Below are 25622 nucleotides of genomic sequence, written 5' to 3'. Positions count from 1 at the left end.
TGCGGCATTATGTGCTGCAGCACCACACGCTGCGGCAGGTTGCGCCGTGGTATTGTAGGCCTTCCTCCCCTTCTTAAAGGGGAGGGGCCTTATTGGGCCCCCGGGGATCGGGAGTGCAGGCAAAAGAGCTCGGCACTCCGGAGAAGTGCCGGGCTCTTGGAGCGCAGCCAGCACTCCGCGGGGGGCATTTTAGGAGGTCTGGGACGGGAGCGCAGGCAGGTGCTGGCAGGCGGCCAGCAACAAAAATGGCCGCCCCGCACCTCGTCTTTAAATTGCGCCTCCCCGGTTGCAGGTACACCCCCCTGACATAGCGTTCGGCGTAAGTCAGGGGGCGCTCCCGAAGATCGTGGCCGGGGCGTGACTGGGGCGCTGCACACGCCAATGACGTCATCGCCAGCGGCGCAGCGCTGCAGTGCGCTACCGGTTAGCGCCACCACTAATCTCCCGCTGAATTTTGCGGGAGGCGTGGGCAGTGCCGCACCCGGGCGCTAGTTGGTTTGCGTTCCGTTAGCGCCCTCCTAAGGTGCTAATGGGAGGCGCAACCAACTGAATTTTTCCCCCATTGCCTTTTCCATTTAATTCTTACCCATTTATTATCATGAAAATCTGACTAATAAGATTTGTTACTTACACAATAAAGAGCTGGGAGATAATATTTCATAAATACATGAAAACCAGTATCTACAGTGATAAAAACATTTATATTTTCTCTGCACTGACTGGATATCTTAATAGAAGGGCAGATCTCGCAGTGTCATGCCCAACATTTATCTTTCAACCAACACCACTAAAACAGATTATCTGGCCATTTATCTCAAAGTTGTTGGTCAGGCCTTGCTGTATATCAATTGGCTGTTGTTAAAACAGTGACTACACACCATTGACTGTGAAGCGCTTTCAGATGTCCTGAGGAAATGAAAGGTGCTATACAAATATAAGTTCTTTATTCTTAATTGAAAACATTAATTCCAACTCAGTTGCAGGAAGCTGTTGGTAGTGTTGCATTTGTTTGTTGTTATTTATTAAGTATGTAGCCAATTTTAGATTGGGTTCATAACCCAAAAATTGAGGACTGTAGTCCAAAGGATTAGACAGGCTTTAAATCATGCTTTGAGTCAAAGAATGCATCAATTTTAAGTTGAGCTTGCTGTTTACCACGTATAACTGAACTCAAGTTTGCTACTTTCTTCATTATATCAAATGCTCAGTATCATTGTTCCTGCAGCAGTGAAATTTAACCTCAGCAAAAATGATGTGATAAAAAGGTTTGCTGCAAAATGTTAAAGTGTATATGAAGATTACACTGGATGAATTCCTCACACCTAGCAGTGTTACTGAGTATGCTACTTAAGCTATGTGCATGGTGACATTGCTGTTGGTTACAGGTGAGGTGGCTGTACTGTAGTTGTTATCATAATTGCATACCTCTATATCATCCCCAATGGGATGACAGTGCCCTTTTATGGTCAAGGCAATCAGTGGCACTAATCACGCTAATTAGATACTTCACTTATGCCCCTCAAGCTATTAACAATAACTCGAACTGAGTCTGTGGGAAGAAAATTACTGAACAGTATCACAGGGCATGTGTCTACTGATCAGCACACGTCACGATACCTATTGAACATACATCTTTGAAACATAAAACTGCTTCTTGCGAATTTATTTATTTACTTTTTATTTATTCGTCCATGGGACGTGGACGTCGCTGGCAAGGCCAGCATTTATTGCCCATCCCTAATTGCCCTCGAGAAGGTGGTGGTGAGCCGCTTTCTTGAACCGCTGCTGTTATTAGCGGTTTGGTACAACTGAGTGACTTGCTAGGTCATTTCAGAGGGCAGTTAAGAGTCAACCATATTCCTGTGGGTCTGGAGTCATGTGTAGGCCAAACTGGGTAAGGATGGCAGATTTCCTTCCCTAAAGGACATTAGTGAACCAGATTGTTTTTTACGACAATCCGATAGTTTCATGGTTACCATTACTGATACTAGCCTTTTACTCCAGATTTATTTAATTAACTGAATTTAAAATTATTGCTGAGTTGTTCCAGTTAATATTTGAAAATACGTTACAGCAAACAAACTTACATTTATATAGCACCTTTCACAACTTCAGAATACCCCAGGCACTTCACAGCCAATGAAGCACTTTTGAAGTATAGCCACTGTTGAAATGTGACCACCAATCTGCGCACAGTAAGGTCCCACAAACAGCAATGAGATAAATAAACTGACCAATAAAACTGTTTGAGTGATATAAAAGCAAAATATTGCAGATGCTGGAAATCTGAAATAAAAACAGAAAATGCTGGAAATACTCAGCAGGTCAGGCAGCATCTGTGGCAAGAGAAACAGAGTTAACGTTTCAGGTCGATGGTCTTATAGTGACGTTGGTTGAGGGAGAAATATTGGTAAGACAAATCCCTTGCTCCTCTTCAAATAATGCTATGCATCTTTTACATCCACCTGAGGGCGGTCAGCGTTTAACACCTCTGACAGTGCTGCCCTGTTGTGTCAACCTAGATTGTGTGCTCAAGTCTCTGGAGTTGGGCTTGAAGTCATGACCTTCGGACTCAGAGGCAAGCGTGCTCACACTGAGCCAAGGCTGACACGAGGTTTTGTAGGCCACAAAGGAAAAGTAAATACTTAAAAACCGCCCAGCAGAATTACATTCCTAAAGTTGTTTTGTGGTACTTCTAGACAGAAGTATTTCAGGTTGATTCCTCTCAGCCCATCTGTACTATCAGCATCCGAGTTGAGCTCTCAGGGTTTATATTCAGTGCTGTCCTTGAGAAAATTTGTATGGTGTTAAATTAATTGCCAGGCAAATATTGACAAGTCCTTTGGTTAAAGCTGGTCTGAAATTTACACCCAATTATTTATCCATTCATTGAATATATTTAAGGTGGAGATAGACAGATTTTTGAACGATAAGGGAGTCAGCGGTTGTGGGGAGCGGGCAAGAAAGTGGAGTTGAGGCCAAGATCAGATCAGCCATGATCTCACTGAATGGCAGAGCAGGCTTAAGGGGCCAAATGACCTACTCCTGCTCCTATGTCTTATGTTATGTTATGTTTTCTTATGTGATACAGCATTGAAACTTCAAGCACGCTTCAGTCAGTAATTGGGAGAATTTCTTTTGATGTGAATAACTGCACATTGGGCATTGGGTACTGTGAAGAATGTCAGATACAAATTCGTAGCAAAATGTGACATTCTATCTTTAGTATAAATGGTCATTTCATTTAGAAATAAACACAAATTAAGCTATAATGGATTGATCTGCCTTCATTATTTCAGTTGCTGTTGGATTGCTCCTTACTGCTGTCCAGCTGGGATCAGCTACCTCCGCACAGTCCAGGCATATATAACTTGTAGAAAGTGAAGGAGAAATTGGAAATCCCACCACAATTGCAAGTTTATATTTCGATAGGTTTACTTTGTATTGCTGATCTTTAATAACTTAAAATAAGTTTAAACTCTCAAAGTATAAATATCTCTAACTTAAAATAAGTTTAAACTCTCAAAGTATAATTATCTCTAAATAGTGTTGAAGCAAAGCTGCATTTCTGCATCAAATAAATAATGCGATTTTAAAATTGATTCCGAGATTAAAGTTTTCAGCTACAGTATTGTGAAACACTGATTATACTTTACAGTAATCCTTTCTGCAGAATAGTTTTCTAATTTTGAAATTACAGACATTCAGTCCTCAAAGAGTTAACATCTCATATTTCTAAAAGTAGATCATTTGAGACTTCTCATTTCACCAAATCAGGTCATACTTATAATCATTTAATGTTAATCACTTGGGGCTAATGCAGTCATTATCACTTGACCTCTACTCTTGCACTTCTCTAATTGGCTGATTTAATTACCCTCGCCTGACATCTGCTGTGGGTCCAAATCCTGGTGTCGTTTTTATATAATATAAAGTGAAGGTTTGTCTTTTATTTTCTGTGCATTCGGATGATTTTCTTTACCTTGAACTTATGTTTTAATATATGGTAATAATGACCTTTTAACTTTGATAATTTTTCAATCTTATCTATTTATGGTTTTGTTTATGTCCACAGGAACTACATTATTTATTGGCCCAGAAATTCGGGTCGGGGGCTTCCCGCGGGTGCAAGCCTGATCTGCACTTACTTAGCGCGCCGGCCGTTGAGCTCTGGGCCCCCGTGGAATTCCGATCCGGGGCCTGGTCCAGCTGCCGGCGCGCAGTGCTTGCGTATCCCAGGGGCGCAGTTCGTTCGATGCGTCCCCTGGGATCACGTGGGCCATGGGGAGCCAATCGGAGCAGGGAATGCTCCATTCATAAGTCTGACAGGAAGAGCTGTCAAGGCTTATAAATACAACAGCCCTAAAACAGCACTAAATCTTCAAATAAATTTTTTTTTAAATCACATTTTTTAAATAAACTATAAATTACATGAAATAACTATTTGAAACAATAATTTAAATTTTTGAAAAAAATAATTTTATTTTCTAACGGGGCTAAAAATAAACTTACCTTGCTTTAAAGTATTTAAAAATAATAAACCTGTGGAAAAAATGTTTTAATTTTAATTAATTCACCACTTACCTTGTAAAAAGCAGGCTATGCTTTCCCGGGAAAACCTGTTAAAAAAACCCAAGTTCAATGCGCACGGGCAGCCTCTCCTGCGCACGCGTTCAACCTCTGAACCCCTTCGTTCAGAGGAACGGAAGTGCCGGTTTCCCGCGCATGCGCAGTGCATGCAGGAAACCGGCACTTCCATTGGGCCTATGGGTGAGTACCCCGTGCGTACTCACCCGTGGAGACCCGAATTTCTGGGCCAATATCCATGATAATTGTGCTCTATTAGTGTCAACATGGCTCAGTAGCAGCACTTTAGCTTCTGAGTCAGAAGCTCAGCACTTTAGCTTCACACCCCACTATAGACCTCGGTACATATTCTGCATTGATAATTGAGGAATTGCTGCATTATCTGAGGTATCTCTCGAATTATACTTTAAACTGTACCCGCTCACGTCACCAAAAAAGATTGCATGTCCTACAATGGGGAGTTCTCCTGGTATTTTAACCAAAACTTGATTATCTAGTCTTTCATCCATTTGCTGTTTGTGGGGCCTTGTTGAGCACAAATTGGCCTCAACAACATTGACTGCATTTCAAAAGTAATCTTTTGGTTGTGATACACTTTGAGACATCCTGAAGATGCAATATAAATGCAAATTCTTCAAAAAATGTTTTCTTTAGACTCTCTTAATTGCTCAGTGGATAATGCACTGTGTGGATGCACTGTGTGGTATGGTACCAGTGAGGTCCAAGTGTTGGTGTGGAGGTGCCACAATTGAGCTTGAAGTCCCTGGACTGAGGGAGGAGTTGTTACTCCTGTATCTATCCAGCGACCTCTGACAGCAAGTGTGTGTTGATACTGGGTGAGGACCAGATCAGCCTTGGCTATGTTGTCCAATGGTCAAATAACCTGCAGGCACGTAACATATAGGGGGTAATTTTCAACTTATGGCTGGAGAGTAAAACAGGTGTTGCAGGTCTGGCACTGTCATTCAAACTGAAATTAATGGAAAGAAAAATTGGGCGGTTTTTATAATGGGCGCGCGACCCATAACGCCAGATTTACGCTCCAGAGATAAGTTGAAAATGAACCCCGCGCCCTCCCAGAATCAAGATGAACTCTGGCTCCTGAGATGAGGAACCAGAAGGTTGCTGGTGTCCCAGCATCAATCACTGCCTTCAGGAGAAGAACGGTGGGAGTGTTTGTTTATTATTCTATCAGCTCTCGCGCTTGTGTGTAATTTTTGATTACCTGGCTGCCCTTGTACTCTCTACATCTGTGCCTGCCTCAGTGTTTACCCACTATATATTGCTCTGCTTTGTTGTACAGAATCCACAGCTTTCACCTGCTCTGTACCTGCTTACGTGCGCACAAGATGCTGAAAACAAACAGACCTTGATTTTTTTCCCCTTGAAAACTGCGCAATACGTCAGCCAGAAAAGGAATATGAACTGCTGCGGGAAAGTTGGTGGGAGAATAAAATGTTTTAAATTAATCAAATCAGCTATAGAATGTAGCCATTGGAGCCTTCTGCCTCACTCATCGCAAACATCAATCAGTCGTGCCTTAAAATCATACAGAAGGAATATTACAATAGAAAAGAAAAACAATTATCTCTCCCTCCTATTACATCTCAGGAGTATAACTTCTTCCTATTACTTTTTTCCATTCTTTTTAATTTCAGCTATTCCATTTCAGTGGATTTATGCTTAAACATATTGATTGTCACTTTTAAAGTGAAAGAAATGCAACAATCATACATTTTTTTGAATAAACTCTGTAGATTTCTGGTTACTTACATCTTGTGTATTTCATTTTGTTGAGACAAGGCATTTGTACTACAGTATATTGAACAATGCAGTGACTTTTCTTTATTCATTCACGGGATGTTGGCGTCCTGACGAACTGTATCACAGTATGGTATGGCAGCTGTAGCTACTATGACCGGAAAGCCCTGCAGCGGGTAGTCAAAACTGCCCAACGCATTACCGGCACCCGGCTACCGACCATAGAGCACATATACCAGAAACGCTGTTTACGGAGGTCACGGACCATCATCAAAGACCCTACCCACCCCAGCCACAGTCTGTTCGCCGTCCTGCCATCTGGGAGACGCTACAGATGCATTCGCACCCAAACGACCAGATTTAGGAACAGCTTCTTTCCCAGGGCTGTCATCCTACTGAACTCCACAAATAAACTCTAAAGCCTGCACATCTGGCAATGCACTTTATTATGGTTATGTTTATGTTAATGTATTACAAGCCAAATGAATGTTGAATGTTTAAATGTCTTAATCTAAATGTACACTCTCGGGAGCCGCAAGCCTACATTTCGTTGTACTGCACTTGTGCACTAACAATGACAAAGTTGATTATGATTATGAAGGCCAGTATTTATTGCCCATCCCTAATTGCCCTTGAGAAGGTGGTGGTGAGCTGCCTTTTTGAACCGCTGCAGTCTGTGAGGCGAAGATACTCCAACAGTGCTTTTAGGGAGGGAGTTCCAGGATTTTGACCCAGCGACGATGAAGGATCGGCGATATACTTCCAAGTCAGGCTGTTGTGTGACTTGGAGAGGAACTTGCAGGTGGTGGTGTTCCCATGCGCCTGCTGCCCTTGTCCTTCTAGGTGGTAGAGGTCGTGGGCTTGGGAGGTGCTGTCGAAGAAGCCTTGGCGAATTGCTGCAGTGCATCTTGTAGATGGTACACACTGCAGCCACGGTACGCCGGTGGTGGAGGGAGTGAATGTTTAAGGTGGTAGATGGGTGCCAATCAAGTGGGCTGCTTTGCCCTGGATAGTGTCGAGCTGCTTGAGTGTTGTTGGAGCTGCACTCATCCAGGCAAGTGGAGAGTATTCCATCACACTCCTCACTTGTGCCTTGTAGATGGTGGAAAGGCTTTGGAGAATCAGGAAGTGAGCCACTCACTGTAGAATACCAAGCCTCTGACCTGCTCTTGCAGCCACAGTATTTATGTGGCTGGTCCAGTTAAGTTTCTGGTCAATGGTGACCCCCTGGATGTTGATGGTGGGGATTTGGCAATGGTAATGCTGTTGAATGTCATGGGGAGATGGCTAGACTCTCTCTTGTTGGAGATGGTAATTGTGGCATGAATATTATTTGTCACAAACCTGAATGTTGTCCAGGTCTTGCTGCATACGGACATGATCTGAGGAGTTGCGAATGGAACTGAACAGCGAACATCCCCACTTCTGGCTTACAATGGAGGGAAGGTCATTGTTGAAGCAGCTGAAGATAGTTGGACCTAGGACACTGCCCTGAGGAACTCCTGCAGCGATGTCCTGGGGCTGAGACGATTGGCCTCCAACAACCACAACCATCTTCCTTTGTGCTAGGTATGACTCCAATTAGTGGAGAGTTTTCCCCCTGATTCCCACTGACTTCAATTTTACTAGGGTTCCTTGATGCCACACTCAGTCAAATACTGCCTTGATATTAAGAGCATCATGAAAATTGTATATTGCACACTTTGGTGCAGTGCTAAATATTGGGCTCCATTTTGGCCATTTAAGAGGACAATGAATTGAGTATTTTATTTCTCAATTAATTGGTAACAGCTCTTGAGTTTATTAATCTCGTCATGGAAGCACCTCAGTAACAAGCAAGACTTTCTTTGAAATAGGGATGACTTAAAACATCTCTTTTTTTCCTGGTTCTTTTTACAAACCATTATTTCAGCCAATAGCAAACCAGCAGCTTATTGTCCCATATATGGATTTTTCTCTTCAATTCACTCCAATCACTTTTCTTTCTTAAATTATTTGGCGGCATCTCCAAATGCTGCGTAAACGTAAGTATACATATTGCTGGTTCTAAATTTCGGAAAGAGTCTTGAGCTGAGATCAGTAAAGGGTAGGAATTTCATGCCTTTAAAGGTATTGCCCCACAATCCTGTGTTGCTGTCAAAACCATTTGTTCTGTTTCAGCTTTGGGCTTACCTTTCTGTTGTCACTTGCAGTCATAACACGGCAAGTGCACAGTAGGCAATATGTGGATGGCTATGCTGAGCATTCAGGTCATCAAACTCCAAACTAATAAGCACCTGGAAGGATGACACTTAACTTTTAAGATGCATTTTCAACATTCATTTCATTCCCATGTATCAAGGCATATCTCCAACTTTGGTTAAAAACTGAGGATTTTTTTTTAAGCAATAAAATGGCTTTAAAAAAACAAACTTGACGATTGTTTTAAGGAATAAGCAAGAAGCTCATTCAAATTGAATTCTGGTAAAGCAATTTTAAGCATCTTAAGTATAGAGGAATGCAAGTCGTATTGTACCTGCTGCTGTTGACTGGACCGGCATGGTGTCGGCACTGAATCTGAAGGACAAACCTTTCACGTTTTGAGGATATTATTGCTGCATTCACTGGCACTCCTGCAAAAGAGGATACAGATCACAAGAAAATGTGTTAACAACCAGACAACTGCAGTCATTTGCCATACAAATCCACAGGATTGCAATGCGCCAGACTACTTCCCATTGTATAGAATTTCGGATTTTCAAATCCACAGTAATACAGACCTGGCTAGCCAGGGGAAAGAAAGAAACTCGGAAAGATAGCAGAATGCAACGGGTGCCTACAGAACAATGCCTGTGCATGGATTATGGTCACGGCTGTCATTTGCAGATTGACCTGTCAAGTCATTTCCGTGCCCATGAGGCACACAAATCTGTTTTCAAATCCCTCCATGGCCTCGCTCCTCCCTATCTCTGTAATCTCCTCCTGTCCCCCACCCCGAGATATCTGCGCTACTCTAATTATGGTCTCTTGAGCATCCCTGATTTTAATCGCTCCACCATTGGTGGCCGTGCCTTCAGCTACATAGACCCTAAGCTCTGGAATTCCCTGCCTAAATTTTTCTGCCTCTCTACCTCTCTTTCCTCCTTTAAGATGCTCCTTAAAACCTACCTCTTTGACCAAGCTTTTGGTCATCTGCCCTAATGTCTCCTTATGTGGCTCAGTGTCAAATATTCTTTTGTAACACTCCTGCGCACAGTTTTGGTCTCCTTATCTAAGGGAGGATATACTTGCCTTGGAGGCAGTGCAATGAAGGTTCAGTAGATTGATTCCTGGGATGAGAGGGCTGTCCTATGATGAGAGATTGTGCAGAATGGGCCTATACTCTCGAGTTTAGAAGAATGAGAGGTGATCTCATTGAAACATACAAGATTTTGAAGGGGATTGACAGGGTAGATGCTGAGAGGTTGTTTCCCCTGGCTGGAGTGTCTAGAACTAGGGGGCATAGTCTCAGAATAGGGGTTCAGCCATTTAAGACCGAGATAAGGAGGAATTTCTTCACTCGGAGGATTGTGAATCTTTGTAATTCTCTGTCCCAGAGGGCTGTGAATGCTGAGTCTTTGAGTATATTCAAGGCTGAAATAGATAGATTTTTGGACTCTAGGGGAATCAAGGGATATGGAGATCGGGTGGGAAAGTGGAGTTGAGGTCGATGATCAGCCATAATCTTATTGAATGGCGGAGCAGGCTCGAGGGGCCATATGGCCTACTCCTGCTCCTATTTCTTATGTTCTTATGTTCCTGTGAAGCGTCTTGGGATGTTTTACTACATTAAAGGCGCTATATGAATACAAGTTGTTGTTGTTGAGCCATTCTGAAAGGTAATGTTCCTATTGCTGAAATAACAGTAATTATTGTGATAATCTTTAAGAATGAATAGCATTCTTTGGCAATGTTGTTGCATTGACCAAGCCCAGCCGTATTGACACAGTAAATCTTTCAAATAAATCCCCATATTTTTTCGTCAGATTTTGTCTCCTCTTTTCCCTTAAGGCACTAACTCATTCTAAGTTACCATTCTAAAGTTGCCAATTGCCCTCCAATTCCGTGCCCATTGACCTTTCTCCATGTGTGAAATCTTTTTAACTAACTCACAGCTCTGGTCTTCACCTAGTACCCCTGTACATTCACAATCCAGTACAGGGTAAAAGGATAATAACCAGAAATGGATACTCTGGTTGACTTTTCTTTTCTCTCCCTGGTACAAGGGTGCTGACATCAGTTGTAGCACCCCTACCACTCCCCAACCGAGAGCAATGAACCCAGCATAGACTGGTGAGCAAAGCCAGGATCTTCTTGGTCTGGGTGGTTCAATACCACACTGAGCAGCAAACATACATACTGGGGGGAAATATAACCCCCAAAAATAGGCAGGTTTGGGTCGGGCAGGATGTTAAAATGTTAAAAATCTGAATCCCGACCCCAACCCGCTCACTTCTGGTGTTAACAGAGGCGGGATGGGGGGCAGGCAACCAACCCGCTCGTAGGAGGTAGGGTGGCAATTTAAATATTTAACCATGGCCAGCCGGGTTTCCCGAGGCCTGGAAAACCCGACGGCTAAAGGGAGGCGAGGACTGCTGGATCCAGGAGGTAAGTGCCTTTCCACTTACCTGCTGGTTGCAGATTACCTGCTTCACCCACCCCCACAATCGGTTACCCCCGACCCTTCCGATCTCCCCCCCCCCTGATCTTTCTGCTCTGGCCTCTGAAAGACCTTGTGGCCTCCAGACTCACCCCTTGTTCCGACCTGGCCGATGTTGCCTGCGTACGCCGATCTTGTCCCTCCCTCCAACCTCCCCGATGTTGCCTGTGGACTCTGATCTTCCTCCCTCTGGCCTCCCCAATATTGCCTCCGGATCCCGATCACACCATGCTCCATCCTCCCCGATGTGGCCCCCAGACTTTGATCACCCCCTACTCTGGCCACCAGACTCCAATTTTCCTTTTCCCCTTCATCCCTGGTGCCCCTGATGTTGCCTGCGGACTCCGATCTGCTTCCCCTTCAACCCCCCTCCCCCGGTGCCAAAAACCTATCCGCCCACCAGCCAGTCAGCCAGCGTTTCAATCTGGCTGCCTGCGGCCAGGAAACGGGGACAAAAATTGGTAATCAGGTACTGCCGTTAAAATCAGCAGGACCTGAGGGCGAGTTCAATCCAGCACTCCTGCTCCCTCCCTAGCCCCGAGTTAATATCCAGCTCACTGAGTCTGAAATCTACAGTATAATGGCACACTTTTAAAACTGTGATGTCTAATGGATTTCTTATTAAAGTGCACTGTTGAAAAGCTCAATGCCCTGAATCTACATCTTAAGTGGTTTTATCAACAGTTACTAGCTGCCCCTTTTTGACGTCATAAGCTGACAAGAAAACTCGAGCAGAGTAGGTAAGATTCAAAGCAATGGCATTCGAAATGAAAATGTCTCTTGCAATATAAGTAACATCGATCTGACAAAATGCAGGGCCAGCATTTATTGCCCATCCCATATTGCTAGCTGTAGAAGAATGTGGGTTGTGTACCATGACATACCGGGTAGGAAGATCTCAGCTTTGATCTCTGGTCTGAGTTAGCTGATCTCGGCCAGGGAGGCCTCGGCACTCTTGGACTAGACAGGGGGGAGAAAATCAGACAGGGTTCCTGCATCTCATTACTATACAGTGACCCCTGCTGCAAAGTGCATGTGTGTGGACATAGAATCATAGTTACAGCACAGAAGGAGGCCATTTGGCCCATCGTGTCTCTGCTGGCTGAAAAAGAGCTATCCAGCCTGATCCCACTTTCCAGCTCTTGGTCCGTAGCCCTGTAGGTTACGGCACTTAAAGTGCATATCAAGTACTTTTTAAATGCGATGAGGGTTTCGGCCTCTACCACCCTTTCAAACGGTGAGTTCCAGACCCCCACCACCCTCCGGGTGAAAAAAGTTGTCCTCATGTCCCCTCTAATCCTTCTACCAATTACTTTAAATCTGTGCCCCCTGGTTATTGACCTCTCTGCTGAGGGAAATACGTCCTTCCCATCCACTCTATCTAGTTCCCTCATAATTTTATACACTGAGCATCGAGCAAAGGCAGGAACTGGCTTGGTGGTGATGCCCCCCCCAGTCAAATTACTTGCTGCCACTTGCCGTCAAGGGGCAGAAAGATGAAGATTAGCCGATTGGGTGAGGTAATTCAGGGTACCTGGGACCATATCCACACCTTCAAAAGAGGTGGAGACAAACGGAAATAAAATTAGGCAAGGGGGCAAAGATGAAAAGTTAATAGTCAGTTTGATTTCTGATGCAGTGTTTAGTGTGCCGGATGAAGCGATGGCTATTTTGTATTCCTATGTTTTTACCTGATGTTCAGATTAGGATTAACAGTTCTGAGCTCCTCTGGCGACATATAATTAGATAAAAATTATAATATGGAAACAGGCTGTTCAGTCTAACCAGTCCCTGTTGGTGTTTATTCTCCACATGAGCTGTAGTCCGAATCCCATGTGCCTGTAGCCCAGTTTCCATAGCCCTCTATTCCTGTTTCCTTTAATTATCTATCTAATCTATTCTTTACTGTTGACATGGTCTCGGAAAATGCTGACCTGCTTGAGTGGTTGCCTGGCAGGAGATGAATGCCCAGAAGCCCTTCTGTTACCATGGAGAAATTGCACCAACATGCGTACGATTGGACTGATGCAAAACTGGCATGGGTTGCTTGGTGACCATCTAATTAATGTAATAAATTACATTATTAGAAATAAATGAGAGGAATTAATGTCTGAGATGTTCAATCATATATGCTATCTTGCTAACCACTTGAATAATGACCTTGAAAATTAGTTCTGATATTAGTAAAGCACCCTGCATGTGAAACCACCATCTTCAACATTCATGTAAAGTTAACTTCATCAGTAACAATCATGCTCTGAATTATTCCCATGCAATTACATCCACAAAATGTCAGCTGTGGCTCAGTGGGCAGCACTCTCGCCTCTGAGTCAAAAGGTTGTGGGATCAAAGTCCCACTCCAGAGACTTGAGCACAAAACTCTAGGCTGACACTCCAGTGCAGTACTGAGGGGGTGCTCCACTGTCGGAGGTGCCGTCCTTCGGATGAGACGTTAAACTGAGGCTCTGTCTGCCCTCTCAGGTGGATGTAAAAGATCCCATGGCACTATTTTGAAGAAGAGCAGGGGAGTTCTCCCCGGTGTCCTGGCCAATATTTATTCCTCAATCAATATCACTAAAACAGATTATCTGGTCATTATAACATTGCTGTTTGTGGGAGCTTGCTGTGCGTAAATTGGCTGCTGCGTTTCCTACATTTCAACAGTGACTACACTTCAAAAAGTACTTCATTGGTTGCAAGGCGCTTTGGGATGTCCTGGGATCCTAAATGGCGCTATAGAAATGCAAGTCTTTCTTTTTTTCTTTCAAAATGTAAACAGTGCCTTATGATTGAATGTTTCTTTAATTTTTTTTCTCCCCTAATTTTTATTCATTCCCTTCTCACCGCGTTGCTGTCTCGTGGGCAATGTACTCTTCCCCTGTTATCAGTGGATAGGCAGACAAACTCATCCAAGATAACTAACCCACAGAATGCTTGAATCAGCTGCTATCAGTTGTGAGGACAGCGCCGGCAGATGCTGCCTTTCACTTGCTCTGCAGGAAGCAGCCTGCCTCGGCTGACCCGAGGAGCTGTGTGTGTAACCATTGGCTTAGCCGCTGTCTGATGCAGCTTTTCAGTCTACAACAAGACACCCTTTCCCTCCTGCCTTGAATATTCTGATCTAAATTCACACAACCATAACACACGCTGTATTTTGTTCAATCACAGACCAACTCTAAGATAGTCTATGGATTCAACATTGAGTTCAACAATTTCAGACCATAACCTCTGCCCCATCTTTTTTTTCTCCATTTTTTTTCTCTCACGCACATGGCAGCTGTCGATCATTCTTCCATTGCCATTTACACTTACATAGAGATAGAACATAAAACGTAGGAGCAGGAGTAGGTCATTTGACCCCTCGAGCCTGCTCCGCCATTCAATAAGATCATGGCTGATCTGATCTTGGCCTCAACTCCACTTCCCTGACCGCTCCCATAACCCTTGACTCCCTTATCATTCAAAAATCTGTCTATCTCCACCTTAAATATATTCAATGACCCAGACTCCACAGCTCTCTGGGGAAGAGAATTCCAAAGATTCATGACCCTCTGAGAGAAGAAATTACTCTTCATTTGTGATTTAAATGGGTGCCCCCTTATTCTGAAATTATGCCCCCTAGTTCTAGATTCACCCACGAGGGGAAACATCCTCTCAGCATCTACCCTGTCAAGTCCCTTCAGAATCTTATATGTTTCAATAAGATCACCTCTCATTCTTCTAAACTCCAATGAGTATAGGCCCAACCTGCTCACCCTTTCTTCATAAGACAACCCTTCATCTCCGAAATCAACCTCGTGAACCTTCTCTGAACTGCCTCCAATGCAAGTATATCCTTCCTTAAATAAGGAGACCAAAACTGTACGCAGTACTCCAGGTGTGGTCTCACCAACGCCCTGTACAGTTGTAGTAAGACTTCCCTACTTTTATACTCCATCCCCCTGACAATAAAGGCTAACATTCCATTTGCCTTCCTAATTACTTGCTGTACCTGCATGCTAACTTTTTGTGATTCATATACAAGGACCCCCAGATCCCTCTGTATCTCAGCATTTTGTAATCTCTCCCCATTCAAAAATAATTTGCTTTTTTATTTTTCCTACCAAAGTGGATAACCTCGCATTATCCCACATTAAACTCCATCTGCTTGATTTTTGCCCACTCACTTAGCCTATCTATATCCCTTTGGAGATTCTTTGCATCCTCCACACAATTTGCTTTCCCACCTATCTTTGTACCATCAGCAAATTTGGCTTCATTACACTCGGTCCCTTCATCCAAGTCATTAATATAGATTGTAAATAGTTGAGGCCCCAGCACTGATCCCTGCGGCACCCTACTAGTTACAGTTTGCCAACCTGAAAATGGCCCACTTATCCTGACTCTCTGTTTTCTGTTAGTTAGCCAATCCTCTATCCATGCTAATATATTACCCCCAACCCTGTGAGCTCTTATCTTGTGTAGTAACCTTTTATGTGGCACCTTATCGAATGCTTTCTGGAAATCCAAATACACTACATCTACTGGTTCCCCTTTATCCACCCTGCTCATTACACCCTCAAAGAACTCTAGCAAATTTGTCAAACATGATTTCCCTTTCATAAAACCATGCTGACTCTGCTTGACGATATTATGATTTTCTAAATGTCCCACTATCACTTCCTTGATGATGGACCCTAGCATTTTGCCAATGACAGATGTTAGACTAACTGGTCGATAGTTGCCTGCTTTCTGTCTCTGTCCTTTCTTAAATAGGAGTGTTACATTTGCAGTTTTCCAATCTGCTGGGACCTCTCCAGAATCCAGGGAATTTTGGTAGATTACAACCAATGCATCCACTATCTCTGCAGCCACCTCTTTTAAGACCAGAGGATGCAGGCCATCGGGTCCAGGGGACCTGTCCACCTTTAGTCCCATTAGTTTGCTCAGTACTTTCTCTCTAGTGATAGTGATTGTTTTAAGTTCCCCCCCCCCCCCACCCCAATAGCCCCTTGATTATCCATTATTGGGAAGCTTTTAGTGTCTTCTACCGTGAAGACCGATACAAAATATTTGTTCAAGGTCTCCGCCATTTCCCTGTTTCCCATTATTAATTCCCCAGACTCATCCTCTAGGGGACCAATGTTTACTTTAGCTACTCTCTTCCTTTTTATATACCTGTAGAAGCTCTTACTGTCTGTTTTTATATTTCTTGTTAACTTACTCTCATAAGTAATCTTCTCTCTTTATCATTTTTTAGTCGTCCTTTGCTGCTTTAAAAAAATTTCCCAATCCTCTGGCCTTTCACTATTCTTCACAACATTATATGCTTTTGTTTTCAATTTAATACCATCCTTTACTTCCTTAGTTCGCCATGGATGGTTCATCCTTCTCTTAGAGTCTTTCTTTCTCACTGGAATATATCTTTGCTGCGAGTTATAAAATATTTCCTTAAATGTTTGCCACTGCTTTTCTATAGTCTTACCCTGTAATATATTTTCCCAGTCCACTTTAACCAAGTCCGCCTTCATACCTTTATAATTACCTTTGTTTAAGTTCAGGACACTAGTTTGAGACCTAGCTTTCTCACCCTCAAACTGAATTTGAAATTCTACCATGCTATGATCACTCTTTCCAAGAGGATCCTTCACTTCAAGATCATTAATTAATCCAGCCTCGTTACACATTACCAGATCTAAAATAGTCTTCTCCCTGGTTGGTTCCACAACATATTGTTCCAAGAAACCATCCCGTATACACTCTAAGAACTCTTCCTCAAGTCTACCTTTACCAATTTGCTTTGTCCAATCAATATGAAGATTAAAATCTCCCATGATTATAGCCGTACCTTTCTTACAAGCCTCTATCACTTCTTGATTTATTCTCTGTCCTACAGTGTGGCTACTGTTTGGGGGCCTGTAGACCACTCCCACCAGTGACTTTTTACCCTTATTATTTCTTACCTCCACCCAAACTGATTCTACGTCTTGATCTCCTAGGCCAATATCATTTCTCATTACTGCACTGATCTCATCCCTTATTAACAGAGCTACACCACCTCTTTTTCCTTTCTGTCTATCCTTACGAAATGGCAAATACCCCTGTATATTCAGGTCCCAGGCTTGGTCACCTTGCAACCACGTCTCTGTAATGGCTATCAGATCATACCCATTTATTTCTATTTGTGCTGTCAACTCATCTATCTTGTTATGAATGCTGCGTGCGTTCAGATATAGAGCTTTTAATTTTGTCTTTCTACCATTTTTCCCTACTCTGACCCCTCTTTCTGATGCACTCTTATGTGTATACGTTCTGTCCCTTCCTGTTACACTCTGGTTATCATTACCCCTATCGCTACCCTGCACTTTTGCCTTCTCATTTTTCTTTGACTTTTTAAATTTCCGCTCAGTGCATCCCTCCCCCGCACTATTTAGTTTAAAGCCCTATCTACAGCCCTAGTTATTCGATTCGCCAGGACACTGGTCACAGCCTGGTTCAAATGAAGCCTGTCCCGATGGAACAGCTCCCTCTTATCCCCAGTACTGGTGCCAGTGCCCCAGGAATCGAAACCCATTTCTCCCACACCAATCTTTGAGCCGCTCGTTCATCTCTCTGATCTTATTGACCCTATGCCAATTTGCCCATGGCTCAGGTAGTGATCCAGAGATTATTACCTTTGTGGTTCTGCTTTTTAATCTAGAGTCATCTTTTGTTTCTTAACTTGTCCCATTACCATCTCCTTTTGCCTTGCACCATCATCCCTTTTGTCTCTTAATCTCTCCTGCCTTCCATCCTATCACAGACCTTCCCTGTTGTTCTTTCCTCCCCTCCCCCCTTTCCCTGCCCCTACACTTGCTTAAAAACCTGTTTCATCTCCAACTTTTTCCAGTTCTAACGAAGGGTCATCGACTTGAAACGTTAACTCTGTTTCTCTCTCCACAGATGCTGCCTGACCTGCTGAGTATTTCCAGCATTTTCTGTTTATCTATAAGATAGTCCTCAGAATTATTACCATGTTGCAGATTTTGAGTAAAGCATAGAGAATAAATTATTCAATGATTTGGAAAGACTGTATACACGGTTATTCCCAAAGGAATAATCTAATGATATTTTGCATCATTTTCATATACCATCACCAAGCGTGGTTCCAAATGTTTTATAACATTTAAGTATTCAAACTTGCCATTCTACCTATTATGTAATAAGAATATTGGCATGTTGGCATTTACTTTAATTAGGCTGCCGCTATTCCAAAGGAGATAAAGGTTATCTAGATGCAGTAAGGAAATGAGCCCTGAGGGTCAGCTTTATAAGGCAGCAACATCAATTAATCATACTGATTAAATTTATCATTTTACTGTAATCATCGTAGCCTCATAAAATGGTGGCAATTGCCCAGCATGTTTGTGGTGACCCAAATCAGTTCCACATTTAGAGGATTCCAACTGCAGTTTATGAAACTGGTGCGCAGCAAGGGGAAGGTTAATGGAAAGTATCACAGGCAAACCAGAAAAGGGAATGTTTACTTCATGATTTCATGCAGATTTCTCCAGTATCAAACTAAGCTGGAACACCCCTGTCCATCCATTCAAAACTCATCCGTTTCATTATCCATGTGAACAGGGCACATTTTTTAAAAAGTGCTCCATGTTATGTTTAAACATTTGAGGGGAAAAATTTGGTTGCTTTGCACCTCCCGTTAGCGCCCTAAGTGCCCGGGCGCAGCGCTGCCAATGCCTCCCGCGAAATTCAGCGCGAGGTTAGCGCCTGCGGTAACTGTTAGCACTCTGCGGTGTTGTGCCACCGGCGATGACATCATCACCATGCGCAGTGCCCCGGCCGCAATCTTCGGTAGCGCCCCCTGACTTACCGCCGGACGCTATGTCCGACGGGGTCAGGGGGGCCTACCTGCAGCCGTGCCGACGCTAATTAAAGGCGAGGAGCCGGGCGGCCATTTTTGTTGCTGGCCGCCTGCCAGCACCTGCCTCCATTGTCGTCCCTGGCCTCCTGAACGGCCTCCCCCCCCACCCCCGCGGGCTGCCGGCTGTGCTCTTTTGCCAGCACTCCGATCCGCAGTGGCCCAGCTGGGCCCCGGGTCATGCTGCGCAAGGCCCCTCCCTTTTAAGAAGGGGAGGAAGGCCTGCAATACCATGGCGCGACGTACCGGTGCGCGTAATGCCGCGATATTCCCTCGCAGCACCCCAAGAGGGAGGTGGGGCACTTCCAGTAGCACCCTGCTTCCCTCTTGGGGCACTACCAATGAATTTCGGAAAGCTCCCTCAAGAAACATTATTGTTATAAAATGCGTGTATATTTTTGTAAAACACTGGGTTGAAATTACATTGACCAAAATACCCAAGATATAAGTCACGCTTTTAAATACATTTTTATTCTGAACAAGTTTGAGAAGTGATGAATTGAGGTGGCTATCAAACAGCTGCTGTGAATTTGGAGAGCCCATCTTGCAGGATTTTGTATTTCTGGTCAGAATTCTTGGGTCCGGAATTTGCGGTGGGTAATAACAGCGAACAAACTGCATTCGCTGTCATTACCCCTTTGAAACTGACCGCAACTTCAGGATGTAGCGCATGCGCATCCTAACGCAGGAATCCTGAAGTTGCGGGCTGTCATTCGCTGCTCCGACACAGGCTGCGCTGTGGCCCCTCCCCCCACCCCTACAGCCGGCAATCGGTATAATCTGTCAAATCAGGGAAACTGACAAAAACTCCGGCTCTCCTCCACGGTAATACCGCTGTTAAACACCCCAATAAAAGTTAGACCCTTTTGGATTAGGTGTAACTGGGGTTTTAACAGCGTATTGACTGCTAAACAAAGGTATGGCCCTGATTTTAATTTTGGGGAGTGTCAAATTTATCCATTTTAATAAAAATTAAAATTTTATAAGAAACATTGGGTTGGATTTTCTCAATGGGAAGCTTTTGGAGGTGGGACTTGCCAGCTTTCAATCCCGCCTCCATCAGCTTCTGGCCAATCAGCTCACCCGGCAGACTCAGCAGGCCAGTTAGGGGGAAGTCAGTGACAGAGCACATCAATGTCTGACGTGCCATCTGTCAAGAATTTTTGAAAGAAGAAATGTCATTGTTTGACAGCTCTGTGAAGCTGTCAAACACTGACATTCTGTGTAGTTTGATGAGTCCTTGTGTTCAGGACTCATCAAACCTTTCAACTTTGCAGAACTCACCTGGCTGTTGGTTCGGAGGATCCAACAGCCAGTCTGTGAAATCTACAATGGAGATGTTGGGATTCCGGCTCCACTGCGGCTGAAGGCTGTAGGCAGAAATAAAGGTAAGTGAATATTTTATAACACTTTACACTCACCTTGCATACTTACCACTCCACACTTGCACTCATCACTCACCTCTACATCTCACTTTCAGACCCCTTCGACCCCTGCAGACCTCCTACTCATCTCCTCCACCCTGGCGGGGTTCCCCGAGGTCGGGAAGCCTGCACTTCGGAAGGAAAAATGGGAATAATCCTATTTTCTGCCTGTTAACTATCTGTTAACAGGCAGTTAATAGGCTTTAATCCCTTTCCCGCCTTGAGGAGACGGGACCTGGGGCAGGATGGCTTCCCGCCTCCTGGCAAGAGGGCACGGAGGCGGGTTGGGGGCAGGTTTGCCACCCGCCCCCAAATTCTGCAACTTTACCGGCAGTCTCACTCCATTCCCTCCTCCTCCTCGGGGCTGACAAAATCCAGCCCTTTAAGTTTGTTCATCTTTTCTCCAGGTTCGCCTATTCCACATGCGAGAACCCCAAACTTTGGGGGAATAATTGGGTTGCTTTGCGCTTCCCGTTAGTGCTCCTGGGGGGCGCTAATGGGGTGAAAGCCCCTTCGCCTGGGCACAGTGCCGCTAATGCCTCCCGCGAAATTCAGAGGTTAGCAGCGGTGGCAGCCGGTAGCGCCCCGCGGCGCTGCGCCTCTAACAATGACATCATTGCCTTGCGCAGCGCCCCGGCCGCAAACTTCGGTTACGCCCCCTGACCTACCGCCGGACGATATGTCCGACAGGGTCAGGGGGGGTGGTTTTGTGGTCGCGGCGGTGCAAATTAAAGGGCAGGTGCCGGGCGGCCATTTTTTTTGGGCCGCCTGCCAGCACCTGCCCCTTCTGCTTTTTTATGCGGGGTGCCGGCCGCGATCGCTCAGCTCGGCACTCCTCTTGAGTGCCGGGCTGTTTTCCCAGCACCCTGCTCCACAGTGGTCCAGCAGGGCCCCGGTGCGTGCTGTGCTAGGCCCCTCCCCTTTAATCAGGGGAGAGAGGCCTGCAATACTGCGGTGCTACGTGCCAATGCGCATGGCACTGTTGCATGTAGCACCGCGATATTCAATGGCAGCACCCCAGAAAGGAGGGGGAGTGCTTCCAGTAGTGTCCCGACTCCTGCTTGGGGTGCTACCACTGAATTTATGGCACAGGAGCACTAACTTTTTCGGGGCGAAGTTAGCGCTCCAAAGGGGGTGCCACCAAATTGTTCCCCCTCTGTTTGGCTCTCTAACATTTTTAAAAAGTTAGAATCAAAGGAGCTTACTCACTTCCTGGTTCGCTGTCTGTGAGAACTTTGCATTTTGATTGGCTGCTGAGACAGCTTGCTGACATCACAGCAGCTCGCGTTACGGATTTCCCATTAACTTGCATTGATTTCAATTAGGCATCGGAAAAGCCAAAGTTCTCGCCACAGAGATCACGAGATCTTTGTGGGAAGCTTTCTTCGGGGCCAGAGGTGTACACCTTTGCTTCACCGCTGACCGTAAATCATGGGCCTTTCTGATTAAGTTTAGTTGCTGAAATTGAGTGGAGAAGGCAAGAGCCAGGATGATAATCTGTGGTGTTCAAATCTGTATATTTATCGAGACGTGTGTAAAAGGCTTTTGTGTGCGAGGTAGCCTTGGGTTTTACATGAAGAACGTGCAGCCGTGCCTCAAACTCTCTTTTTAAGCTGAAATTTTTAGTATGATTCACCAGTAGTTTTAATGGAGGGGGTGGGGGAAATCATTTTATCACTGAAGGAATCTGGAGGACAGAAAAAAGAACGAAAAACAAAATGACTGTACTGCCAGCCTGCTCATTTTCTCCATGATTTTGTGTTGCAGACAAGATACTGACACAACATTTTGTATAATTTTTTTTATAAAGGGGGATGGAGTAGGTCAGCACACTGACCGTTGATCTTTGGAATCTAGGATTGAATTGAGATTCACTGTTGGATTGAAGGTCTCCTCTGTCTTCCGGCTGTAAGATTTCTCTGTAAGATGAGTCTGGGGAAACTCGACCCAGTTCCTTGTTGGGCATAGGCCCGCATCACAAAATTGCCTCTAATTTGGCAAACTCACTCAGAGGAGTCAAAGGATATCTTTTCACGTGAAATGGAGCATCGTACCTGTTGCATAGAAATTACAACACGGAAATAAGCCATTCGGCCCAACCAGTCCATGTCGGTAACTATTTGTGCATTAGGAGATGTTCTTCCGAGTTTGGAGCTGAGGTATATTTTGGAACAGAGTAACAGAAACTTGACTCTGCATCTAACCATACTATACTTGACCTGAGAGTGTTCTATTCTCCAGCATCAAACACCTAGAGAGGAACCCCTTTTTAAACCAGGTTTGATGTAGCACTAGATACTTCATGGGGTGTCAGATGGAAGCACTGTGAAACTGCCTCCACCAGGGGATCCCACACTGCTTTCCTTTTGAAGTCAGATCACTTCACAGTGACGCTAAAATTGCAGTATAAATGCACTTTGAAATGGGTTAACCTCTGAAGGTACAGCCTGTGCATAACTGAATCTAATCCAAAATTTCTCATGGTAAATTCAATTCAAAAGAGACTGTGAGAAGCAAAGTAGACTTCTGATTTTCAGGTAAAGCCACAGTAAAGAAAGAAAGAATTTGTATTTAGATACCGCCTTTCATGATCTCAGGATGTCCCAAAGCGCTTTACAACCAGTGAAGTACTTTGGAAGTGCAGTCACTGTCGTAATGTAGGAAACGAGGCAGCCAATCTGCGCACAGCAAGCTCCCACAAACAGCAATGAATGATCTGTTTTCAGTGTTGATTGCGGGATAAATGTTGGCCAGGACACTGAGAGAATTCTCCTGCTGCTTTTCGATTTGTGCCATGGGACGTTTTACGTCCACCTGAAAGGGCATACAGGGTCTCAGTTTAATGTCTCACCTGAAGCACGACACCTCCGACAGTGCAGCACTCCCTCAGTACGGCACTAAAGTGTCCGCCTAGATTATGATAACATCATCTCCTTTCATTCTATTTTCTTCACTTTCTCCTCTCCTATCCTGAAGGCGCTCATTCATGCTGGGGGACAATTCCTTTGATACATCGCCTAATTGGCCAATCTTCACATGCAAACCTGGACAGAGAATGTCACGAAAACTTCCAGCTGAGTCCAGTCCTGTCATTCTCCATTGCCCACACATGTTCACTTTCAATCATAAGTCATTAGATAGCAATTAGGAGTGTGAAACCTGACATTTCCCCCCCCCTTGCTCTTCCTCTTTATCCAGCTCCCTCACCCAGGGCCACTAAAGGCAGCCCTTCAACAGCAACAATAACAACTTGCATTTATATAGCACCTTTAATGTAGTAAAACATCCCAAGGCACTTCACAAGAGCGAAATCAAACAAAAATATGACACTGAGCTACATAAGGAAATATTAAGACAGATGACCAAAAGCTTGGTGCATGAGGTAGGTTTTAAGGAGCGTCTTAAAGGGGGAAAAAGTGGTGGAGAGGTTTAAGGAAGAAATTCCAGAACTTAGGGCTTAGGCAGCTGAAGGCATGGCCGCCAATGGTGGAGTGATTAAAACTGGGGATGCGCAAGTGGCCAGAATTGGAGGAATGCGGATATCTCGGAGGTTTTTTAAAAATTCGTTTATGCGATATGGGCGTCGCTGACAAGGCCAGCATTTATTGCCCATCCCTAATTGCCCTAGGGCTCCTTGATGCCACACTCGGTCTAATGCTGCTTTGATGTCAAGGGCAGTCACTCTCACCTCACCTCTGGAATTCAGCTCTTTTTTCCATGTTTGGACCAAGGTCTGGAGCCGAGTGGTCCTAGTGGAACCCAAACTGGGCATCAGTGAGCAGGTTATGGATTAGTAAGTGCTGCCTTTTCATCACTAACGACACGTTTAAAGAAAAAACATATCTGCTAGAGAATTAAGATTTTTGAAAACTGCTGATTTTTATCCTTTTTTCGCTGAATTTTCCCTCATATACATTTTCCATCCTAAAACATAATTCTGACTGTAGTAAAAGCAGAATTAAGGGAATATCTGGAGAAATCATCCCCACTCACGTTATTCTTTGAAGAAAGCAAGCCACACCTTATGTGCCAGCTTTTTCAGGCTTTTATATACCCGCTTGACCAAAGCACTGTATTTGGGGATTGTTGTTTTTAAAAAAAAAGATCGCTAGCAGTTAATAGAATTACACAGCGGAAGGACCAGCAGCAGAAATTCTTTAAATCTTCAAAATGATACATTTTATAGTCATGCTATCTGTCAGAACCTTCAAGGAATAAAACAATGATCGGATATTTACCGGACCAGAATGGACCACATTTGTTGAGAGAGCAATAGAGATGAAGCTGGGATTTGCTGTAACTGGGTACATTTTGAAATCATGGCCCATTCCCACCTTCCACTTCAATTCACCAACTGATTTTTTTCTTGGATTGTATCATTATTTATTCTGTTATGTTTTAACACCGAAGAAATTAAAACAACCCCCACGGCTGCATTAGAGTCCTCCCTCCTCCATCCGAATAGAATTTGATGTGTTGCATCGCAGGTCTCAGCCAAATAGGCTCTGTGAGCATTTAACAATGCCACTGCATAATTGATTGTCGAGCTGTAGCATTCAGATTCAGCCAAAATAAAAACACAGGTTGCTAGATTTTTTGGCAGCGTTCTGCCTTACAAAAATCACCAAAATGAAAGCGGGAGAAAACCATGTTACTCACAAGAGCCTGTGGTTGCTTCAGCAATAACCAGCCTGAGATTTCAACAAGCTATGTACATCAGACAGTCACAGTACAAGTGAAATAAATCCTCTGTGTATCCATTCTGGGCAATTAGTGCAATCTCTCTGCTGCTTTCCTGTAGTAAGGCAGGCACAAGCCTCATTTGAAAATGCCTGGGACGTGGGCGTGAGAACAGTTAGCTACGACACAATCTGACTTATTGTGCCAGGACCTTATGTAACATTTCTACTCTCTGCTGTTTACTGTAACAAGGTTTTGCACTTTTGCAGCCAATGTTAACCCTTTGAGGTCCAAGGCACTCGTACATTGAGCATGTCTAGAACAGGGAGAAGGCCAATTAACTGTTTCAGTACAGAGATGTTCATGCGTATTTTTTCAGTAACTTTACTTTGCATTTGAAGCTTTCTTCTTATTACTCAATTCCGGATCTTCTGGAAGAAGTATGTTTGATAGTTATTTTATAAACTGGAGTGGGAGATTGTTTTTAAAGCAAATGTTTTGTTTGCAATTATCCTGCTTCTCAATTTAAAAATAAAACCCATACTTTCTCCCAATTTGGTTTCCTCTTCCCTTCCTTCTGTCCTGGCTCTTGTTG

At 44.2% G+C, this 25622-nt stretch overlaps 1 protein-coding gene across 1 annotated transcript in view; it reads right to left on the bottom strand.

Moving 5' to 3' along the window:
* Window positions 1–25259, bottom strand: part of LOC147101162 (MAGUK p55 subfamily member 3-like) — an 83905-nt gene extending 58646 nt beyond the window's left edge. The window contains exons 1-2 of the mRNA XM_085966377.1: window positions 25007–25259; window positions 8864–8960 (exon numbers count right to left, since the gene is read on the bottom strand). Of these exons, the coding sequence (XP_085822503.1) occupies window positions 8864–8888 (25 nt within the window). The 5' untranslated portion in view covers window positions 8889–8960; window positions 25007–25259. The remainder of the gene's footprint in view (window positions 1–8863; window positions 8961–25006) is intronic.
* Between the last annotated feature and the right edge of the window lie 363 nt (window positions 25260–25622).

Source organism: Somniosus microcephalus, chromosome 24 (assembly GCF_052327205.1).
Source record: "Somniosus microcephalus isolate GS21.2 chromosome 24, FLI_Smic_1.0, whole genome shotgun sequence".
NCBI lineage: Eukaryota > Metazoa > Chordata > Chondrichthyes > Squaliformes > Somniosidae > Somniosus > Somniosus microcephalus.
This window is presented reverse-complemented; position numbering and strand designations above follow the sequence as displayed.